Here is a 23,645-nt window from a genome sequence, read left to right on the forward strand (position 1 = left end):
TTCATGACACTGTGGCCTCAAGTCTAGAAGATTCAACAGCTTCAATGTCCTATACTTTCTGATTAAGTCTCTGTGTCCCTAATTCAAATTCTCAAACAGATAATCTGGTTGGCAGCATATAGGTCCTGTATCCATCCTGGTCCAATTACTTTTGGCCAAAAAGGAAAAGCTATTTGATATAAACAAGGTCACTTGCTTTAGTTACAGATATGATCACCTGGGTCCACTCCTTTAGCAGAGGTTGTGGATGACAACAGAAGATGTAGAGAAGGAGATAATAATGGATATCTCTAGCACATCATTCAAGATAGATTTACTGGACTCCCAAGTAGATGTGCATAATGATAGCTGCCTAAATCTGATTTTCCCCATATATCCTGCAAAACAATTTAGAACAAGAACAAACAAGTGATATTTTTATTTCTTTATTATAACTAGACAACTGTACCTTTATTATAAGTAGAAGAGAATGCATAAACTTTAAATGGAAGAAAGAGGCAAAACACTGCGAGCCACTGGAAAAAGAAACTGAGTGAAAAGAGCAAACTAAGATTAATCTAAAACCACCACTAGAAAGAAAAAGTACATCCATTTAAAAATGAGAGGTGTAAAAGAAGAAAAGATGAAAATAAACTCATTGATTGCTACATAGGCAATCAAAAACGTAAAGGATACCATTAAGCATGACAAAGCAACAATTTTTTTAAGTTATTACACACAGGCATATGAAAAAGTATTATTAAACTCCTATAAAAAAAGTACCCCAGAGAGACTGTGACCTGTGTAGTCAGATAGACCTGGGCTCAAACCCCTTCTCGACCATGTGATGAAATTCCTTAACCTCATTCACCTTTATATGGGGTGGAAATATGAATTGAGTTATTTGGAAGATTAAATAAGGTATTGTAGGAACAGTGTCTAGCCTAGGGCTGGCATGAAGTACTTGTTCAGTAAATGACAGTTATTATAAGCTCCTGATTCCTTGGTTCAGTACTGTTTCTACTCTGCAGCATATGAATAAGAATCCACTAGAAGCAATGAAAGATGGTAGGTAATTAAATGTTTAGTTTACATCAGGACTGGAAGCGCTATTAGAGCACTAGGGTGATTTTTATGATGCTATTGATAAATCTTCATGCTCTCTGCCTTGTATCTTCCATTTTATTGAGAGGGTTGAAACAACTTAGGTTATTTGTCCATCAGATTCTAGACAGAATTATTTAAAAGGTTCATGTTTTTCAATGAAAAAAATAAACTGCCAAAGCAGATAGTAAAAGGTTAAGTAAGAAAAGTCCCCTGCTTTTTCAGGGCATTAGAAAGATATATAAATACAAAAGTAACCAACAGAACAAAAATATCAATCTTCCTAACTACCAAAGAAATTTCAAAAACAGATAAACCAGTAAATAAACACAGAAACTATATTATAACACATAATTAAAAAATAAAATGACTAAGTTGAAATCAAATATATCAGTCACATCAATAAAAGAAAGTGTAAGGAAAGACTCAAAAAGACAAAAGTAGAAAGTAATGATATGGGGAGTAGAAAAACAGTAGACCTGGTTAACAAATTAAACTCTGGGTTTTTAGGGGAAAATTTAACAAAATAGACAAGCCACTAGCTAATGAATTAAGAAAATGGGGGTTGATAAAGCATAAATAAACAAAATAAGAAATAACAAGGATGAGATAACATTAAACAAAAGAAATTTTAAAAGTCATAAGAGACTACTTTGTAGACCTCTATCCAAATAAATTTAAACTGTAATAAAGAAACTGACTCCATTTTTTGATGTTTACTTACAGCTTTTGAGCTTCAACTCTCCCTCTTTCCCCTTCTGCCTCATATCAAGCAAGTGGATAAAAAGCCCAGGTGCTCTCTCTTTTGTCACCAACCAAACCATAGCACACCAGTTCCATCTCCTAACCACTACAAAAACCTCAAGCTAGTCTCCTTTCCTTGCTCTCTCAAGCCATTTTTGGCCAGCTTGGGTGGCCTGCTCTGCCCTCCTCAGAAAGCCTCATTATGTGAGTAATAAACTTTTCATACCCTCTTGTTCATGTGGTATTATCAGTCTCAACATCCGAACCAAATTTTTGGGTGGGAATCCATCCTGTTTCTGTGGTATGGCCACAACAGAAATCCTAAAGAAATGGATAATTTCCTAAGGAAATACAATTTATAAAAACAGATCCATTTCCATAGAAGAAATAAAGTCATCAAAGAACCACCTCACACATATGGATTAAGCCCAGATGTTTTACAAGAGAGTTCTACCCAAGCATGAACATCAGATAGCCCATATACTCCATGAGTTGTTCCAGAGCATTGAAAAATAAAGAAAAGTGGTCTAATTCTTGCTATGAAGCAAGTGTAACATTGATACCTAAACCAGATAAAGATAGTCCAAGAAAATACAACTACAGACTGTCACTCTTGAATATTAATGCAAAAGTACTTAATAAAATATTAGTAAACATAAGGCAGCACCATATTAAGAAAATAATTCATATTAAGTGGCATTAACTCCAGGAATGAAAAGTTGAAAATATTAAGATAATCTGTTAAAATAATATATCATAATAAATCTAAGGAGAAAAAAATTATAGGACTACTTCCATAGGTGTTAAAAAGCTCCCAATAAAATTTATTCTGAAAGGTGTTTATCTTAACATGATTACATATATCTCAGTCTTAAATCCAAAGCTAATTAATGAGGAAATTCTAGAGACATTTCTGCTAAGATCAAAAACAAGACAAAAAGTTCTACCATCTCCACATCTAATCCACACAATACTGGAGGTATCAGCCAATACAATTAGACAAGAGAAATCAAGAATCAAAAAAGAAGTAAAACTATCTCTACTTGGAGATAATATAGTAGGATGCCTAGAGAGTCCCAGAGAATCAATTATAAAACCAACTTAGGGACTTCCCTGGTGGCACAGTGGTTAAGAATCTGCCTGGCAATGCAGGGGACATGGGTTCAATCCCTAGTCCAGGAAGATCCCACATGCCACGGAGCAACTAAGCTGGTGTGCCACAACTACTGAGCCTGCGCTCTAGAGCCTGTGTGCTACAACTACTGAGCCCGCGTGCCACAACTACTGAAGCCCGCGTGCCTAGAGCCCATGCTCTGCAACAAGAGAAGCCACCACAATGAGAAGCCCACGCACCGCAACGTAGGATAGCCCCCACTCACTACAACTAGAGAAAGCCGTGCGCAGCAACAAAGACCCAACGCAGCCAAAAATAAAATAAATACATAAATAAAAATTTTTTAATAAAAATAAAAGCTCATCCATGATACTGCTGGAAATTGATTTTCACGTTCTTTAAAATAAATAAATAAAACCAACTTAAATAATAAAGAATTCACAAATACAGCAGGATATAAAATGAATACTCAAACATGAATACCCTTCATGTGCAAAATCAATGACCAATAAGGGCTATAATGGTAGAGCAAACCTTGTTCATAGCAACAAGAAAAGACTAAACATTTAGGAATAAATTTAACAAGAAATGTGCAAAATTTATTTAAGTAAAGCTTTAAACACTCTTGAAAGACATAGAATAGATTCAAAGAAATGGAAAGACATCCTTTGTTCTTGGATAAGATGACCCAACATCATAAGGATAGTTAATCCCAAGTTAATTTATAAATTAAATTAATTAAATTAAATCCCCCCAAAAAAATACCAACAAGGTTTTCTTATAGAGGTAGACAAGTTGATACAAAAAATCATGTGGAAAACAAATATGCAGGAATAGTGGGGAAAACATTAAAAAAGAACAACTGTGAGGACGGAGTAACCCTACCAAACATTAAAACATACTATAAAGCCTCTGTAATGACAACAGTGAGGTACCAGCACATATATAGACAAGCAGACTTCAGTAGAATAAAAGGTTCAGAAATAGATACAAGTACATACAGAAACTTAGTATATGAGGAAAGTGGCATCTCAAATCACAATGCAAAGATGAACTTTTTAATAAACAGGGGTAGTAAAAGTGCTTAAACTTTTGGGAAAGATAAAATTAGGACCATCTCTTACACAAGAATAAACTCCAAATGGATCAGGCACTAGAAGAAAACAAATGGATTTCAGTATAACTCAACATAGGGGAGAGGTTTTCTAACTATGACTCAAACTTCTGAGGCAATTTTTTTAACTTGACAAATTTGACTATATAAAGATTTTTTAAAACACATGGCAGAAAATTTTATAATCAAAGTCAAAAGAAAACTAGCAAACTAAGAGAAAATATTTACATGTTACAGATATATTCTTTATATTAAAAAAAAAACTCTGAAACTGTAACACTCCTAGAACAGAACACAGGCAGAACATTCTTTGACATAAATTGTAGCAATATTGTTTTGAATCTGTTTCCTAAGGCAAAAGAAATAAAAGCAAAAAAAACCAAACGGAACCTAATTAAACTTCAATGCTTTGGCACAGCAAAAGAAACCATCAATAAAATGAAAAGATAACCTACTTTCATAGCAGCATTATTTACAATAGCCAAGATATGGGAGCAACCTAAGGGTCCATCAACTGATGAATATGATGGATAAAGATGATGCGATATATATATGTATATCTATCTATCTATATATATATATAGATAGATATACATACACACACAACAGACTACTCAGCCAGAAAAAGAACGGAAATCTGCCTTTTGCAACAATGTGGATAGACCTAGAGAATATTATGCTTAGTGAAATAAGTCAGAGAAAGACAAATACTTTCACTTACATGTGGAATCTAAAAAGTAAAACAAACGAATATATATAACAAAACAGAAACAGACTCACAGATATAGAGAACAAATGATTGGTTATCAGTGGGGAAAGGGGAGGGCAAGATAGAGCTATGGGATTAAGAGATACAGATTACTAAGTATAAAATAGATAAGCAACAAGGGTATATTGTACAGCACAGGGAAATATAGCCATTATTTTGTAGTAACTTTAAATGGAATATAATCTATAAAAATATTGAATCGCTATGTTGTACACCTGAAACTCATATAATATTGTAAATCAACTGTACTTCAACTTAAAAAACTCAAAAACTGAGTGAAAAATGACCAAAAACTGGATAGAAAAATGTGCAAGAGATATGAACAGAAAATCCGTACTAAGAGTAGTTCATAAATGGACCTTAAACACATGAAATTAGAGAAATGCAAATTAAAACTACACCAAGATACTATAAGAATTGTGAAAATTAAAAAGTAACAACACATTCTGTTGGTGAGGTTCTGTGGAAACAGGCACTTTTCTACATTGGGTTGGGAATACAAATTGGTACAACACATTTGGAGGGGAATTGGACAATATCTAACAAAAATACATTGGCACTGATTTTTTTATATAAATTTATTTTATTTATTTATTTTTGGCTGTGTTGGGTCTTCGTTGCTGTGCACAGGCTTTCTCTAGTTTTGGTGAGCGGGGGCTACTCTTCGTTGCTGTGTGTGGACTTCTCATTGCAGTGGCTTCTCTCATTGCGGAGCACGGGCTCTAGGCTCACAGGCTTCAGTAGTTGTGGTGCATAGGCTCAGTAGTTGTGGCTCGCAGGCTCGGTAGTTATGGTGCACGGGCTTAGTTGCTCCGCAGCATGTGGGATCTTCCCAGACCAGGGCTCGAACCCATGTCCCCTGCATTGGCAGGCGGATTCTGAACCACTGCACCACTTGGGAAGCCCCCATTGGCACTAATTTTTACCCAACAATCCTATGTCTAAAGAATTTACCCTGAAGGTATTCTCCAGCAATATGAAAATACATATTCATGAGATTATTCATTGCAGAATTGTTTGCTATTGCAAAACACTAGAAACAACCTAAACACTCTTACATAGGAGAATGTTTGAATAAGGTACGGACTATTTACAAAATGAAGTAATATGAAACTATTAAAAAAGAATATAGTTTCTAGAAATTTTTCTCAAGTGATTTCCAGAAATATTTTGTCATAAGAAATATGCAGGGCTTCCCGGGTGGCGCAGTGGTTGAGAGTCCACCGGCCGATGCAGGGGACACGGGTTCATGCCCTGGTCCGGGAAGATCCCACATGCCGTGGAGCGGCTAGGCCCGTGAGCCATGGCCGCTGAGCCTGTGCGTCCGGAGCCTGTGCTCTGCAATGGGAGAGGCCACAACAGTGAGAGGCCGGCGTACCGCAAAAAAAAAAAAAAAAAAAAAAAAAAAAAGAATGTGTGTATATATATATATATATATATATATATATATACATAAATAAACTGTCTATACAACAAAAAACATCATAAAGTCAAAGGAAAATTGCTAAACTGGGAATAATATATATAATATACATAAAACAACAAATGAGTTTATCCAAAAATATATACACTCATACAAAAAATACATACATAAAGAGTTCCTAAAAGCTAATAAGAAATAAACAATCTAATAACATCTTTTTTTTTTAGGGCCACTTGGCAGCAACTATTAAAATTATATTTTTATTTTTTGAAACTATCAAAAATTTTAAATGTGCATTACCTTTGATATAGATTCCATTTTTATGAACAAGCTTAAAGAAACATAAAAAATGTTCAAGGATAAATGTATAAAGATTTTTACTGCAGCATTGTTTGTGAGTAAAAAATTGGCAACTTAAATGTACACTCTAATAATTGAGTGGTTAAATAATGATATTCATACTATTAAATACTCTCAGCCCTTAAAAAGTGAAATATATCTGTATGGAGTGATATACCAGAATCCCTAAGAAATATTATTAAGTGAAAAAAAGTAAATTACAGAAAACCAAATATGATTCCACTTATATGAATATAATACAACTTTTATTAAAAAATGTTAACAATGGGACTTCCCTAGTGGTTCAGTGATTAAGACTCTGTGCTCCCAATGCAGGGGGCACAGGTTCCATCCCTGGTCGGGGAACTAAGAACCCATACACAAAAAAATGTTAACAATGGTATTATAAAGATACAATGACACCAAAAGAATACAATGATATTGGGCTTCCCTGGTGGCGCAGTGGTTGAGAGTCCACCTGCCGATGTAGGGGACACGGGTTCGTGCCCCGGTCCAGGAAGATCCCACATGCCACGGAGCGGCTGGGCCCGTGAGCCATGGCCGCTGAGCCTGCGCGTCCGGAGCCTGTGCTCCGCAACGGGAGAGGCCACAACAGTGAGAGGCCCGCATACCGCAAAAGAGAAAAAAAAAAAAAAAAAGAATACAATGATATTACAAGGATACAAAAGAAACCAAACTTCTAAGAAGGGAAGTGAGAATTGGCAGCACAGGATAAGAATCAGATTATGAGAAAAAGAACTGTGCAATTCTCAGGCTTTACTGAATACATTTTTAAATAATCCAAATCTTTCATATTAAGAATATGTTTATACAGCACCATTAGTCATAGAGCCAAAAGGTGGAAATGACCCAAATGCCTATCAATTGATGAATGGATAAACAAAATGTAGTATATCAATACAATGGAATATTATTCAACCATAAAAAGGAATGAATACTGATAACATGTTACAACATGGATGAACCTTGAAAACATTATATTAAGTGAAAGAAGACAGTCACAAAAAAAATACATTATATGATTCCATTTATTTTAAATGTCCAGAATAAGCAAATCTACAGAGACCAAAAGTACATTAGCAGTTGCTTAGGGTTTTCAGGGGATTGGGGAGGTGATAGCTTAAGGGATGCTGGGTTCTTTGATGTGGGGGCGGTGATGAAAATGTTCTAACTTTGATTATGGTGATGGTTGCATAATCCTGTGAATATACCAAAAAACATTTAATTGTAAAATCTAAACAAGTAAACTGTATGGTATGTGAATTATATATTAATAAAGCTGTTACCGAAAAAATAATAATAATCCAATAGTTTAAAACTTAATCCCAAAGAGAAGGAACAGAATGCAAAGAAATTTAGAACAGTGGTTCTAAATGCAAAGAAATGCTAAGAATGCAGAGGTTGCTAAGAATGCAAAGAAAGAACAGTGGAATCTGAAGTAGTCTTACAGTACAGGGTGCAAGCAAGATTGGGACGCAGAAAAAAAATTAGAGTTTCTATTTCTATTTGATTTTTTTAAATGAATGAAAAAGAAATTAAGTTTACTAAATAAAATATATAACATGGTTGACTAGTCCCTTTACTCAGAGGGTCATGTGTCCTGTGAAGCTGAAGAGGCATTGCCAACTAAAAATTGGCACTTGCCAGCTACCTCTACAAGGATTAAATCACAAGCTGCTGTGACTGCTGACCTTCGACACATCCTGAAAGGAGTTCAGGGTGTAGCTCAGGAATGAGGCACTCTGTGCTCTGGGAAAAACCAGCAGAACAGGGCTTCAGATAGTTAGATATTATCAGGAGAAGATTTTAAGAGCCCAATTCTTGCATCTCCTCATATCTAGAAAAGCACTAAAATCCTTCATGGTGACATCTGCTCCTTGTGACTATCAGCAACCTTCTGAAAAAATGTGTGCTTGACTGCACGTATCCCCCTTCACCAAAATCACATATATACAGATATTCCCCCCTACCTCTTCAGAGCAGTTTCTCAGAGTGATCTGAAATGCTGCTTCCCAGGCTATAGTCCTCATTTTGCCCCAAATAAAACTTTTTTTAATATTATGTCTTTTAAAATTATTTATTTAGTTATTATTTGTTTGTTTGGCTGCATTGGGTCTTCATTGCTGCACGTGGGCTTTCTCTAGTTGTGGTGAGCGGGGGTTACTCTTTGTTGTGGTGCACGGGGTTCTCATTGCAGTGGCTTCTCCTGTTGTGGAGCACAAGCTCTAGGTGTGCAGGCTTCAGTAGTTGCAGCAATGTGGGCTCAGTAGTTGCAGCACGTGGGCCCTAGAACACATGGGCTTCAGCAGTTGCAGCGCGTCGGCTCAGTAGTTGTGGCTCGCAGACTCTAGAGCTCAGGCTCAGTAGTCATGGCACACGGGCTTAGTTGCTCTGCATCATGTGGGATCTTCCTGGACCAGGGATTGAACCTGTGTCCCCTGCATTGGCAGGCAGATTCTTAACCATTGAGCCACCAGGGAAGTCCTCCAAATAAAACTTAACTAACAACTCTCACGTTGTGTATTTTTTTCAGTCGACAGCATCCTGCAGAAAGAGCAGGAGTTCCAAAAAAGACAGTCTGATCTTGGGGCCCTCATGCATTTTTTTTCCCTTTCAGCATATTGCAGCATCTAACAAGTAAGGTGGGTTTATAGATATACTGTCTAGATTTAACTGAACTCACCCCTGATAAAATGAATAAGTGGCTGAAACACTGCTTGAAGTTAATAACTGTATTAAGTGAAAACAAAGGAAATGGCAAAATGCACACTTACCTGACTATTATATGAGCTCTTCTGTAGCTAGCACAGAACACTAAATATTAACAATAAATATATGTTGCAGGAATAAATACTGTAAAGGTCCTTAAAGGAAAGAAACAACTCTAAGGAAATTAAGTAAACAGTTCTTCACTTTTAGTACATGTTGCCATCATCCCCCTTCTCACAGGGTAACTACAGAAATATTGAGCATTATGAATAAAATGGCATAAAATGGAAACAGAATATATGACATTCATGAGTAGTCTAAGGCCGTGTTGGTCTCCATAATCAAAAATTACATTTCTTTCTGGTAACTAAAGACCCACTGTTTGCTGGCTCAAGGGTGAAAAAGCATTCGCAAGTTTCTGTAAGCTGTAATATTGTCGACCGTCGCGTGACAGTCATAAACCAGGAAGTAGGAAGAACTTTAGGACAATTTTAGAGAAAAAAGTTAACAGGGAAAAAAACTTAGAAACAGCAAAGAGGGAGCAAAGCCAACCTTAGAAAAGCTATAGGGCTAATACACCGCAGGTGGAGGCTTCATTCTATGAGATTTCTGTCCTATGTCAGAAAGAAGTACTTCCACGAAGTATTTGCAAGATGCCCTCAAATGAAAATATCCTCCACTTGGTATCACTTAAGCTGTTAGCTATTCCGTAGCTAGGTACTGGCAGCAGATTTAATTCCCTAAGTGACAAGGCATAGATTACATGATTTGTTTAAAAGGATGCAGAGACCAAAGGGGTTTTTTGGTTTGGGGGGGGGGTCGTTTTTTGTTTATTTTTGTTTTGGCGTATTTGATTGTTTTCAATTGAATATTTTAGAAAGGAGACTTTAAAAAGCACTATCAGCTAGAAGGCAAAACAAAGAAGAGATTCAAAGCTAATTTGGGTTTTTCTGCTAAAGCCCAGCAGAGTGTCCCACCCTTCTGCAAGAAAAAGGTAAAAGGATCTGCATGGATGAAGCAAGACACACAAGGTTGAACAGTGTTTGCAGCGCGGTCTTCTTGCAAGTCCAGCCAAGTAGCCTTATAATATCCCAAAGATTCTGTCTGCTCCCGGGGGCAAAAGCTGCGCCTCAGTGAAGGGCCAAAAGGCCTGACACCATCTACATCTATCCAACCCAAGCGATCCCAAAGCGCGGCATCTCCTCTCCCCCACCTGGGATGTTCTGCCACCTGGACTCGACGTACGGCAGGGCCCTCCGTAGCCATATTTCTCTCATCTTTCTTTATCTCTGCAGTTTCAACCGGCGAAGCAAGGTTTCCGAGGTAATCACGAGACATCTGCAGCAAGAGCCCTTTCTTCCGGGCGACACCGGCACTTACTCCGCGGAAATCCTGCCTCTTCGCTGAGGTGGCTGCTTCCAGTCGGCCCCGCCCGTGGCTCCTCCTCCCTGGGCTCTGAGGCTCGGAGCCTTCCCAGCCTCTGTCAGGTACTGCCACCGTGCTGCTTTGAGCCCCCGGGGACCCGGGGCGCGCAGGAGCCCCTGATCCGAGCAAAGCCGAAGTTTTCTTTCTGCGCCCTGGGCCCTGAGCACGTCTGAGCACAGAATTACAACCTGGCACCTCAGTTTGCCTTTTTTTCTTTTTTTAAATTAAGTTAGGGGTCTTTTTTTTCTTTAATGACCAGCAGCAACTTCCCCCAATAACAGTAAAATATTTAGTTATTGCTTCTTAAATGGATTATTTCAAAAATCAGGCAATATAAAATTGATGCGGTGCTTGATTTAAACATATTTGCATTTATTTCCATAATAGAGGAATTGGTGGGCCTTCCTAGAACATAAGTAATAGTGAAAAGAAGAAAATACATGTCTATCAAACTGCAAGATACTCTTAGCATCCAGTTCAACACCTTGATTTTTCAGTTGCCTAGAAAAATCCCAGATACCCTATCTCAAGAAGCACACCACCTCCACCCACCTCATCACTCTACCATATTACTGTTGTCTTTCCTTCATTGTTCTTACAAGTTCTGCGTATTTATTTTATGTATTTATTGTCTGTCTCACCACTTCCACCATCACTACCACTAGAAGGTAAGCAATTTGAGAGTAGGAACTGTGTATCCCCAGTACCTAGAACAGTATTTGGCACACTGGTTTTTAATCAATAGGTAAGATGAACTGAATGAATGACTGAAAGGTAAAATGACTCGTCTAAGGTCGCACTGTTAATTGGTAGCAAAACTTGAATTAAATTTCAGGTCTATTAACTCTCTAGTGTACTCTGTACCTCAGAATGCTGAGATTAAACCCAAGTGAAGCCAGCTACCAATACACCTATCCCAAGGTTTCCTAGTTGAGGAAGTTTAGGCCAACATGCCCAAAACACTAAGGGTACAGGCATACCCCAGAGACATTCAACAAGTTGCCACTGCAGAACTTCTATATGTGTATGCTGGGTAAGGGGAAAGGGGAAATGAAGGCTAAAGTGTGAATTGACAGTAGCAAAGGTAAGCTAAAAGGGTTGCAGCCCCTTGGCACATCCCTGAGTTATTACTGTAAATGAAACAACATGGAACCAACGTTACTCTGGTCTCAGGGCTAATTTCTCACTATTATTTCAGTCCCTCCTTATCACTTTCAAGTGAAGCGATTATATCTCCTCTTTTTGAACCCCAATAAATCCCAGTAGGATGCTTATTGTGATTTACTCTTCAGTAAGAGGAGACATCATTGTCACTTCTGTAAATAGGTTTGAATGTGGAGAGAACTTAAGTGAGAAAATATGTAAAACTTTTAGGAACATCAGTAAATATGGAAAAGGAAAGAAAATTTTTCATTCAGATATATTTCTAACATACCTTTCATGGTCATTGAAAAATAAGTAAATTCTGAAGCTCTGAAAGTACTGCTTTGTTTTTTTTTAAATCGTCCCAAACAAACTCATTTCACACAGTTTGCTTGTTCCCGACACTTGCAGAATCTTAGTTCCCTGACCAGGAATTGAACCCAGGCCCATCAGTGAAAGCACGGAGTCCTAACCACGGGACCGCCAGGGAATTCCTTTCCAGCGCTTTCACTGCTGGGGGCCTAGGTTTGGGTTCAATCCCTGGTCGGGGAACTAAGATCCAGCAAGCTGTGCAGCACAGAGAAAATAAATAAATAAATAAATAAACAAACTAATTAATTAATTTAAAAAGAAAGAAAGAAAACAGTGACTATGAACACTCTGGTTCATAAAAGAATATTTTCTATTAAATGTGTATTTGATGGCCAAATATTAACTTTGCTAAATGAAACCTGATAGCAAATCATTAATTTGGATCTTGTATCCATTTCTACTGCAGTCTCAGCAAAACTGATACAGACTAGAAAGCACCTTATAGAGCAACTAGTAAAACTCCCTTTTTTGAATGATGGACTCAAAGTGAAAGAGTAAGGGCTGGAATCAAAACCCAGGTCCTAGACTCCTAGCCCAGCCCACTCTGAATGTGTGACCTCTGATGAGACCCCAGTGAAGTATGCTTAAAAAAAATTATTGAAACAATTAGTAATTTTTGTCCACAAATTAAAATGTATACATTGTAATTTTAATAAAACACTGCTTTTAAAATAACCTATTCTCAAACTACTAGAGAACCCCAAATAGAAACCAAAAGCTACAATTAACATTACTTTCTTATACTATCTTCCTTATGCCAGGCTTCCTTATATGTAAGTAAGCACTTCACATATATTATTATCTCTTTAAATCTTCCCAACAACCCTTATGAAGTGAAAAAGTATTGTTCTTTTGCCAATTTTAAAATACTACTTTTGTTCTTATTAGTTATATCTGATAGTGAAAATGTTTAATGTCTAAATTTTACAGAATGTTTATTTTCACAAATCTTGAACCTCTCAGTTCTTTATTTTTTGCATATGGACACACTTACAATAAGGTTTACAGTCTAAATTATAAACTAACATAGTATTTCATGATAGATTCCCTTTTTTAATATTTATTTTGCTGATAGATTCTTAAACAGAAACCTAATTAACAAACTTGATATTGTTTCTCCTCAACTGACATTAGTCTCTGTTCAGATAAAATATTGTAGCAAAAAAATAAAACAAACACCAAAATGAAACAAAACAAAAACTTGATCCATAGTAAAAGTAGGAGACTTCCTTGGCAGTCAGTGGTTAAGACTCCATGCTCCCAAGGCAGGGGGCTTGGTTTCAATCCCTGATCCCTGGTTGGGGAACTAAGATCCCACACGCCACAAGGCGCGGCCTAAAAAAAAAAAGTAAAAGTGTGAGTATTAGAGGTCCACAGACCTAGCTAACTCCTACACATGTTTACGTCTCAGCTTAAAAATCACTTCCTCAGGCTTCCCTGGTGGTGCAGTGGTTGAGAGTCCACCTGCCGATGCAGGGAACACGGGTTCGTGCCCTGGTCCGGGAAGATCCCACATGCCGCGGAGCGGCTGGGCCCGTGAGCCATGGCTGCTGAGCCTGCACGTCCGGAGCCTGTGCTCCACAAAGCGAGAGACCACAACAGTGAGAGGCCTGCGGTAATCACTTCCTCCAGGAATTTTTCCCTATTCCCTGTCCCTTCTTCTACCTTCAAAACAGTCTCGGGCTTCCCTGGTGGCGCAGTGGTTAATAACCTGCCTGCCAATGCAGGGGGCACGGGTTCGAGCCCTGGTCCAGGAAGATCCCACATGCCGTGGAGCCTGTGCGCCACAACTACTGAGCCTGCACTCTAGAGCCCTTGAGCCACAACTACTGAGCCTGTGTGCCACAACTACTGAAGCCTGTGCGCCTAAAGCCCGTGCTCCGCAACAAGAGAAGCCACCGTAATGAGAAGCCTGCGCACCTCAATGAAGAGTAGACCCCGCTCACTGCAACTAGAGAAAGCCCACACGCAGCAATGAAGACCCAATGCGGCCAAAAATAAATAATTAAATAAATTTATTTTTTTAAAAACTAAGTCTCTAAGATCACAGATCATTTATCTGAAAAAAATGTTATTTCTGTGGTTCAGTCTGTACAACTTCTGGAAAATACTTTCTATCTTGATTTATATATAATCAAAAAATATTGTTGACAATTGGGAGAATCTACTTCAGTAACCTATTTTGGGTATTTTCTCATTATGGTAAATAATATATTATACTTATTTAATGTCTTATTTATAATGATGCTGTATGTTCCTTATTCACCTGTATATACAATAGATATATCTCTCTAGCATATAATCATTTAAATAAAGGCAAAAGATACACTCACGATTCACAGAAATATATATTTATGTAGTTAAACATAGCATGCTGATCTTTTATAAAGCAATATAAAAGGAACAGAAAGTGTGCAAAAATGGTTTAACAGAATATAGGCTGTTTTGCAGAGTGAAAAACAACAACAATGCCTCTAGGCACCTTTACTGCCCAGTCATAGCAATTATCATACCAGGACTGTTATTACTTGTGTGTTTCCTTATCTATCTGGTCTAGAGCCTTGCTACTCAAAAGTGTGATCCTCAGCATCAGCATCACCTGGAGCTTATTAGAAATGCAGAATCTGGCGACCAGGCCTACTCAATCAGAATCTACAATACAAATATGTCATTTTAAATTTCTATAACCATTTTAAAAAGAGTAAAGCTAAATGAATTTTAATAATATATTCTACCCAATATGTCCAAATATTATTTCAAAATATAATCAGTATAAAAAGTTATTGCTATTTTACTTTTTCATAGGAATTCTCTGAAATCCAGTGTATATTTTACACTTACAGCACATCTCAATTCCAACTAGAAAGAAGGGGATGCTGTATTAGACAGCACAGATCTATAGGACTATAAGCTCCTTGAAGGTAGGAACTGTTTTATTCTGGTTTTATAGACTCTGGTTCAGTGTCTAACAGGCATTCAAGGAATGTTTAATGAAGGAATACGTTAATGAACTTGGATTAACGTGGTTCAACCACTTACTAACTTTGTGACCCTGGGCAGGTCTGAAATTTTTCCTCCTTAAAGGGGAGATAAAATACCTACTTCATGGAGTTGTTATGAAGATTTTAAAAACCATCCCAACCTCCCCTCCAGTCATTCTCTATTCCCTAAATCTGGTTTGTTGTCGTTATGGCTATCTGAAATTACATTAATTATTTATTGATGTTTATATCTATTATGTCTCCACCATTAGACTTTACATTCCATGTTTCATCCATTGTTCTATCAGCATTCATTCACTTAGCAAATGTTTATCAGGTGCTACTATGTTCTAAGCACTAATCCAGGTACTCAGGATACAACAATAAACATAAACAAAAAGGTCCTGTTATTATGACAAATCAAAATTTAATAAAAGAATTTACTATAAAAATTGATACAAACTCTGCATATAATACACATTCCAACAAGAAAATGAAATCTGATGAGCAAAAATTTAGATTAACTTGATTTTGAAATTAGAAGTTTGCATTTCAAGCTTAAAGTATACATTAGATGGGCCAAACTGCACATAAATTGCCCCAACTTAAAACTATATGTATGGGAATTTCCTGGTGGTCCAGTGGTTAGGACCTGGTGCTTTCACTGCCATGGCCCACTTTCAATCCCTGGTTGGGGAACTAAAAAACAAACAAAAATGCAGAGTGTGGTCAAGAAAAACTATATGTTGTTTTTGCTTTTCACTGTCTTGACCCAGAAACTAAATATAGTACCAAGGCTGTTCAAACCTGACAATATTTTCTACATCTTATCTTGTCATAACCATTCAGTGTTGCCCAACTCAATAAGTTATGATTATTATCTTAAGTGATTTTTTTCTTTTTTAAGAATATGTTTGGAAGGGATCTCAGGTGACTTGCATAATTCAAGGATTTATTTTTCTAGGAAAAAACTGAGGTAGTCAAAACAACCTATAACATCTAAGCCTGTTGCATTCTTTTTTTTTTTAATTTTTTTTAATTTTTTGGCCGTGCCATGTGGTATGTGGGATCTTAGTTCCCCAACCAGGGATCGAACCTGTACCCCCTGCAGTGGAAGCTCGGAGTCTTAACCACTGGACTGCCAGGGAAGTCCCAAGCATGTTGCATTATAATGAGAAACAGCTTTTTTTTTTTAATTTTGATTCTCCGATCAATCCATAAAACTAAATCTAAGCCATAATGCAGCAGTAATAGTATTAATAACTCATACGGAATCCAGAATGCTGAGGTCTCAAACTAAGTCCCTAGTTGAGGGTAGGAATGAGAGTAGGGATGAAAGACTGGGGTAGAGAAAAGATAGGTACAGATTCTGAGAAGTAGGAAAAAGCTGAAGGAAATAGGGGAAAGCTCTGGTTTAAAAGAAGTCAAAAACGATAAACAGATTTAATCTCTGGAATCTGAGATAGTGACAGTATAATTGTGTCAGCTCCCTACTTTGCCTCCGCACCACACGTCTTGCTGAAAAGGGCGCTCAGGGACTTAACCTGGCGGTCCAGTGGTTAAGACTCCTCACTTCCTGGACTTCCCTGGTGGCACAGTGGTTAAGAATCCACCTGCCGCATAGCACAGGGAGATCAGCTTGGTGCTTTGTGACCACCTAGAGGGGTGGGATAGGGAGGGTGGGAGGGAGACGCAAGGGAGAGGAGATGGGGGATATATGCATATGTATAGCTGATTCACTTTGTTATAAAGCAGAAACTAACACACCATTGTAAAGCAATGATACTCCAATAAAGATGTTAAAAAAAAAAAAAAGAATCCGCCTGCCAACGCAGGGGACATGGGTTCGAGCCCTGGTCCGGGAAGATCTCACATGCCGCAGAGCAACTAAGCTGGCGTGCCACAACTACTGAGCCTGTGCCCTAGAGCCGCGAGCCACAACTACTGAGCCTGTGAGCCACAACTACTGAAGCCCACGCGCCTAGAGCCCGTGCTCCGCAACAAGAGAAGCCACCACAATGAGAAGTCCGCGCACCGCAACGTAGGGTAGCCCCCGCTCGCCACCGCTAGAGAAAGCCATGCGCAGCAACGAAAACCCAACGCAGACAAAAATTAATTAATTAATTAATTTTTTAAAAAAAACACTCCATGCTTCCACTGCAGGGGGTACAGGTTCCAACCCTGGTCAGGGAAGTAAGATCCCTCATATGGTGCAGCCCCCCCCCCCAAAAAAAACAAATGTGTTCATTTCACAAAACTAGGGAGGTATGATCACCATTTTGGGTGGGAATAAAAATGAGTAGGCATTAGAGATACAAAAATGGCAAATAACATTGCTAAAATTGTGTAAGTGCATTTTACAAGTGACATTTTTCCAAGGCCAAAGTCAATGCAAAAAATGGAAACTCCTAGCCTGCCTACTTATCCTTTATTTGCTCTATCCTTTAATTGCTGTAATTCCCACTACGCAAGTTTAGAGATGGAAGATGTAATTGTAGTGTAGAGCATTCTGAAGGAATACTATGAGTAGAGTAGTTGATTTAGTTAAAAATGATACATGTACTGAGTACTTTGTAAACACCATGTAGTTACATACATCATTTTATTTAATCTGAAGAGACTGAAGCAGATTAAAAGGACAACTAACAAGGCAAGGGCATTAATCTATAAGGTGGATATGTAATGAGATCATGCAAAGTGTATTTATCAGAGCTCCTCTCAGGAAAGAGTGGGCATTAAATGTAGGCAGAAATAACATTTTGATAAGCCACTTAGGTTGGCTGGTAAAATCAAGGGATATGCTCCAACAACAGCAGATAGTCGGCAATTCGCCTCTGAAGGAGAGAAAGTTCCTTCCCTGAGTGAAGTATGTAATTTATGCTACAGCTGATTGCATGACACAATGTTATACTGTTTACTCCTCATTTGACTTCTTTTTTTTAAAAATATTTATTTATTTATTTGGCTGTGCCGGGTCTTAGTTGCGGCATGCAAGATCTTCAGTTGTGGCATGTGAACTCTTAGTTGCAGCATGTGGGAGCTAGTTCCCTGACCAGGGATCAAGCCTGGGTCCCCTGCACTGGGAGTATGGAGTCTTAGCCACTGGACCACCAGAGAAGTCCCCCCATTTGACTTCTGGATCCATTTTTCACCCTTCTCTACCCTCCCGGAAGCTGATCTCTAAGGACTGTACCTGGGCTCCTTCACCCTCTGGCTTCTGGTTGGGGTTGGTCACTGGCAAGATATTAGAGGATGGTAAAACAGAGAAGTTGAGATATTGATCACTCCCCACACACACACGAGTTCACACACCCTACCACAACTTTGCCATAGTTGTGACAGTAGCTACGTTTCCCTATAACCACAGGTGCTGTCGGAGGGTGCATCCTCTAGGGCTCCCACTCTTGCTGGGCTCTGGTAAAACCATTTCTTCCCTTTGCCCCTTCAAGCCTTCAAGAAATGGGATTTCCAGCCTGTTGCTAGTCCCTGTGTGTTTCACCATCCTTGTGGGTTCCCTCAACCCTACCCCATCTCTGTAAATAGTTCCTTCAGAAACTCTTTTCAGTTAACGTCCTCACCCCCGCTCCAGTATGCTATGAGTTTCCTGTCCAGATCTTGACTGACACAAAAGGAGTCCTCCTTTTCTGCCCTTCTAACATACGATGTTCAACCTAAGTAAATGTAGTAAAAAAAAAAAAAATGTTTTAAGGTAATTGCTCTGAAAGTTTCCAAATCATGAACCTGTTTGGGGTAACCACATGTCTCAATCCAGCACTGGGGAGTCATGAATGCTAGAGCATGCTTAAATATATCATGCTTTCACTGAGCATGCTGACTTTCAGAGGTAAGTAAAATAGTTGTGTCCTCAAGGAGCTTTCAGCTTAATAAAGAATAAATACAAAATAATCATAATACAGGATAACATAAAATTATCAAAAATATACTTTTTTTTTTTTTGCGGTACGCGGGCCTCTCACTGTTGTGGCCTCTCCCGTTGAGGAGCACAGGCTCTGGACGCGCAGGCTCAGCGGCCATGGCCCATGGGCCCAGCCGCTCCACGGCATGTGGGATCTTCCCAGACCGGGGCACGAACCTGTGTCCCCTGCATCGGCAGGTGGACCCTCAACCACTGCGCCACCAGGGAAGCCCAAAAATATACTTTTAAAGGGTCAAATTCTGTTGGGAATTAAATGGTCTATTATCTTTCACAAAACTGCCAAGACAATTCAATAGAGAAAGGATCATTTTTTTTGACAAATAATGCTGGAACAATTTGTTATCCATATGCAGAAAAATATAAACCTCTACATTTACCTCACAGTATATACAAAAATTAAACTTGAACTATATCATAGATCTGAATGTAAGAATTAAAACTACATAAAACTTCTAGAAGAAAACAAAAGAGAAAAATCTTAGTGCCCTTGGGTATGGCAAATATTACTTAAATACAACAAAAAGTATAAAGAACACTTACAACTCAATGGTAGTAAGATAACCAATTTAAAAATGGGCAAAAGGGTGCCTGCTTCAGCAGCACATATACTAAAGCAACCTAAATGTTCATCAACAGAGGAATGGATAAAGAAGATGTGGTACATATTACAATGGAATATCACCCAGCCATAAAAAAAGAACAAAATAATGCCATCTGCAGCAACATGGATGGACCTAGAGGCTGTCACAGTGAGTGAAGAAAGCAGATACAGAAAGACAAATATCATATGATACCGCTTATATGTGGAATCTAGAAAAAACGGTACAAATGAACTTATTTACAAAACAGAAGTAGAGTCACAGATGTAGAAAACAAACTTATGGTTACTGGGGGATAAGGGGGAGAGATAAATTGGAAGAGTGGGACTGAGGTATACACACTACTATATATAAAATAGATAACTAATAATAACCTGTTGTATAGCACAGGGAACTCTACTCAATACTCTGTAATGGCCTATATGGGAAAAGAATCTAAAAAAAAAAAGAGTGGATATATGTATAACTGATTCACTTTCCTGTACACCTGAAACATAACATTGTAAATCAACTATACTCCAATAAAAAATTTTTAAATTATTTTAAAAAACACAAAAACAAAAACAAATGATTACTAAAAAATCCAGTACTTACTTTCCTGGCGCTCCCAATTCAGGGAGCATGGGTTGATCCCTGGTAGGGGAAATAAGATTCCGCATGCCACAGGAACAAGCAAACAAAAAAAAGCAGTTTACTCAGTAACTGCCAAAATGGAAAAAAAAAATCCAGTCTGCAATTCCTCTTCCTGGACTTTTTCCTAAGGAAAAATAAAGTGACAATGATACTCGCTCCAGAATTGTTTAAAATGGTGGTACTGTTGCAATATTCAAAATGTGTAACAATAATAGCATGCTTAAGTAAACTACGGTGCATTGGTACATTCAACCAAGGGCTTATTATGCCGCCATTAAAATAATCGTTGTCAACAATATATTGCATACATTGTCCTATGCTGTTACATAACTAGGTGCAGAAAGAATCTGAAATTATATCTGTGCTATAGCTATATAAAATTTGTGAATTCAAGTGGACAAAACTGGAAGTTTATATGGAAAATGTTGTTTGAAAAGCAGTTTTTTCCTCTTCATTTTTTTTATTTCGAATTCTACTAATGATGTTGTGCAACAATAACGCATTTTTTAAAAAAACAGTCGTTAGCTGTTACCTTAATTCGGTCCCACGGGCAGTAAAGGTTAGTTTATAATTCGTTGAACAACTGAATAGGACTTCAGATGCCTCCAATGATTGATACTTTACTAATTTTAGATATCCACAGAGTCGTTTTGCCGACTACAAATATAACAAACATTACGTGTAAATCGTGCTGCCGAAAGGTTTCCAAACATCACATGACCACCCACCAAAATGTGTGGGCTAAATGCACATCGATAATCATGGCAAAAATAACTACCTGTCACATAGGATGGGCATGTCAGACTTTTCTCCGCGAAAGGCTGCTGGTCCCAAGCTGCCTCTTACTTTCACCAGAATGAAATGGTTCCAGAATCCCAGGCAAGGGAGGATACTGTTCCCTTGCCCAGGAGGCTGGAAACGGCTCGTTGTGAGCTCAAGGTTTCCAAGGCCCCTCAGCCGAGATCCGCAACACTCGAGGATTCCCTAGTTGCTAGGTTTAGTTGCTAAGGCACCAACCGTCTCACAGGAAGAGGGAACGGTGCAATCGCTTTCGGCGTCGGAGCGAATCCTCTGGAAACCGAGCTCATTTGTTCCGGGAGGAAACAGTCAGCTCCTCTAAGGGCGACGGGAAGGCGAGGAGAAGCTGGGAGTGACGCCTCTGAGCCGCGGAGGATTGTGGGAGGAGGTTGTCTCCAATTTCTCCTCCCCCGCTCCCCCCCCCCGTCCCAGCCAAGATGTCTGACATGGAGGATGATTTCATGTGCGATGATGAGGAGGACTACGACCTGGTGAGGCGCAGGGAACAGAACTCTGGGACTGGAGGTGGCTTCTGGCTTTAGGGGCCGGGGCGGCCGCGGCCTTTCCCCGTTGAACATGTGCTCCTTCCAGCCTCTCCCGGTGCAGTGACAGGACGAGTTTACCTCCTCCCCCTTCCCGCACCGGGCCCGGGCCCTGCCTCTCCAGCATGGGGGAAGGGAGGGTAAAGGAGGCAGCGAAGGGGTCCCGAGCATTGCGCTCCAAGTCCAAGCGCCTCCTCCGTTTACCCCTGGCCTCCAGCGCCCGGTTCTGTATGCCTCCTCCCTCTTGCCTACCGCGCGAGCCGCCTTGGGGACCGTGCAGTGGTCTAGGCCCCGGCGATGCCCTTTCGGGCCCAGCATTCTCGGCCCCTCTTATCACACTTGAATTGAGCGGGTGCGAAATGCTGGGAGAGGGGTCCGAAAACTAGGAGGCCTTACTGCTCCCAGGCCTGACAGCGAAAAGCCACTTGTGAGTCTCCTGGAAACAGAGCTCAATTAGTCTTGTCCAGGGTCCGTTTTGGTTTAAGGTAAAGGTGCAGTAGAGAACTGAGAGCAAGGCTAGCTTTAAAAAAGTAGTTTAACTACTTGTTTAAAAAGAAAAGCTGGTAAGGAGGTTTTGCTTTTTGTTTGGGGTTTGGCGGGTGGGGTGGTATAAGGGGATTGACACATTGGCTTTTATTTTGACTTAGAAATTTCCCAATATTCAAAGTTAAAAATATCAACAGTGTAGAACTAAACGAATTTCTGTAGCTGAATGGTGATTTTTAAAGATTCAAGGTTTAATTTATGAACAGATTTACAGGTTTTTAAAAATTCACTAACATTTCAAGTTGATATTCAAAAACATTACCTGTGTGGGAACTAAGAAAGATTATCTGGACCAAGAATTAGCGTCAACTTGGCTTTGCTTTTTATTTGGGGGTGTTTTTGTGCATGGTTCTTGTATATTATGGTGATGCTGCATTATCGTAAAGTTATGAAATAGTTGCTTAGGGAAGTCTGTCTCATATTTTAAGTGCCAGAGGGTTCTCAAGATATTAATATATCGTTTTGAATTAGTGTAAATCTTTTTATAGTCGTTCCCAATTAATCTTTCCCTTTTAAAAGAAGGCATATTTGCAAAAGGGAGAGGGAAATGCTTGTTATTACCTGAAATTTATAGTAGAGGTGTTGATAATTCCTAAAGTTAAGCGCAGAGTTTTGCTAATAGTTAAGATTTCTGCCTTACATTTTAGTTTCTTCAGATCAAGCCAGTTTTAGTCAGTGCCCTAAGTCTATTAAGAATATGCTACTTGTAATATTTTGTGCATTTTTATTTATTATATGTTTACTTATATTACAGGTATTTTTTAACTACGGAAGTGTTTCTTTTAACTGTTCTAACTAGTGTTTTTACATGTTTGTACCTATCTCTTTTCTAAGCAATAGTTTTTTGAATACATGACTTATTAGCACTATGAGTGAGTCTCTAACGTAAGAATGACAATGAGAACCTTACAGTCCCATGAAGTACTCAGTTCATTTTTGCAAGGATTTTAATTAAACAAACATGATTTAACTTGGCTGTGTTTCTTCAGCCTTTGAGGGCCTACAGTACATGTACAATATAAAATTGAACATGTAGTTTTAACCTTTTTTTAAAATTTCTTAACCAAAAAATGTAAGATTTTACACTACCACACACAATTAAATAATAATTCCCCACTCCAGCATTCTGTTAAATAGTCCTCCCCCCATATCTCTCTTACATAGATATCATATTAATTTATTTTTTACTTCCTTAGTTAATTTCCTTAAGCCACTATGTTTAAAAAAAAAGATTAAGAGGGCTGGTTGCCATTTCATGCTTACATGTTGCCAAAAGAAAAGTTGTTGTTTTTGTTTTTTAATAGTTATTTTCCTGGGTCTTTTCTGTTTTTTTGTTTCTTAGAATTTAAAGAG

General features: G+C 38.5%; 2 protein-coding genes across 14 annotated transcripts in view; one reads left to right on the forward strand and one right to left on the reverse strand.

The window, feature by feature from the left end:
- Window positions 1-21,538, reverse strand: part of GALK2 (galactokinase 2) — a 142,698-nt gene extending 121,160 nt beyond the window's left edge. For 7 of the 12 annotated variants that reach the window (XR_016392104.1, XM_089907258.1, XM_089907253.1 and 4 more), the window contains exons 1-2: window positions 20,368-20,530; window positions 10,530-13,591 (exon numbers count right to left, since the gene is read on the reverse strand). Coding sequence is in view for 10 of the 12 variants with exons in the window: in XM_089907258.1 (XP_089763384.1) it covers window positions 10,530-10,654 (125 nt within the window). In the remaining 2 variants the exon portion in view is untranslated. Of the gene's footprint in view, window positions 1-217; window positions 3,220-10,529; window positions 13,592-20,367; window positions 20,531-20,938; window positions 21,064-21,184 lie in introns of those variants that run through there. The other 5 variants (XM_089907255.1, XM_089907254.1, XM_089907256.1 and 2 more) reach the window with 5 other exon arrangements.
- Window positions 21,539-21,592: 54 nt separating this feature from the next.
- Window positions 21,593-23,645, forward strand: part of COPS2 (COP9 signalosome subunit 2) — a 28,374-nt gene continuing 26,321 nt past the window's right edge. For both annotated transcript variants that reach the window (XM_022587151.3, XM_022587152.3), the window contains exon 1: window positions 21,593-21,695. In XM_022587151.3, coding sequence (XP_022442859.1) covers window positions 21,642-21,695 — 54 coding nt within the window. In that variant the 5' untranslated portion in view covers window positions 21,593-21,641. The remainder of the gene's footprint in view (window positions 21,696-23,645) is intronic.

The sequence above is a fragment of the Delphinapterus leucas genome, chromosome 2, assembly GCF_059928025.1.
Source record: "Delphinapterus leucas isolate spDelLeu-1000000601 "Yukka" chromosome 2, BTC_Dleu_Yukka2, whole genome shotgun sequence".
Lineage (NCBI taxonomy): Eukaryota > Metazoa > Chordata > Mammalia > Artiodactyla > Monodontidae > Delphinapterus > Delphinapterus leucas.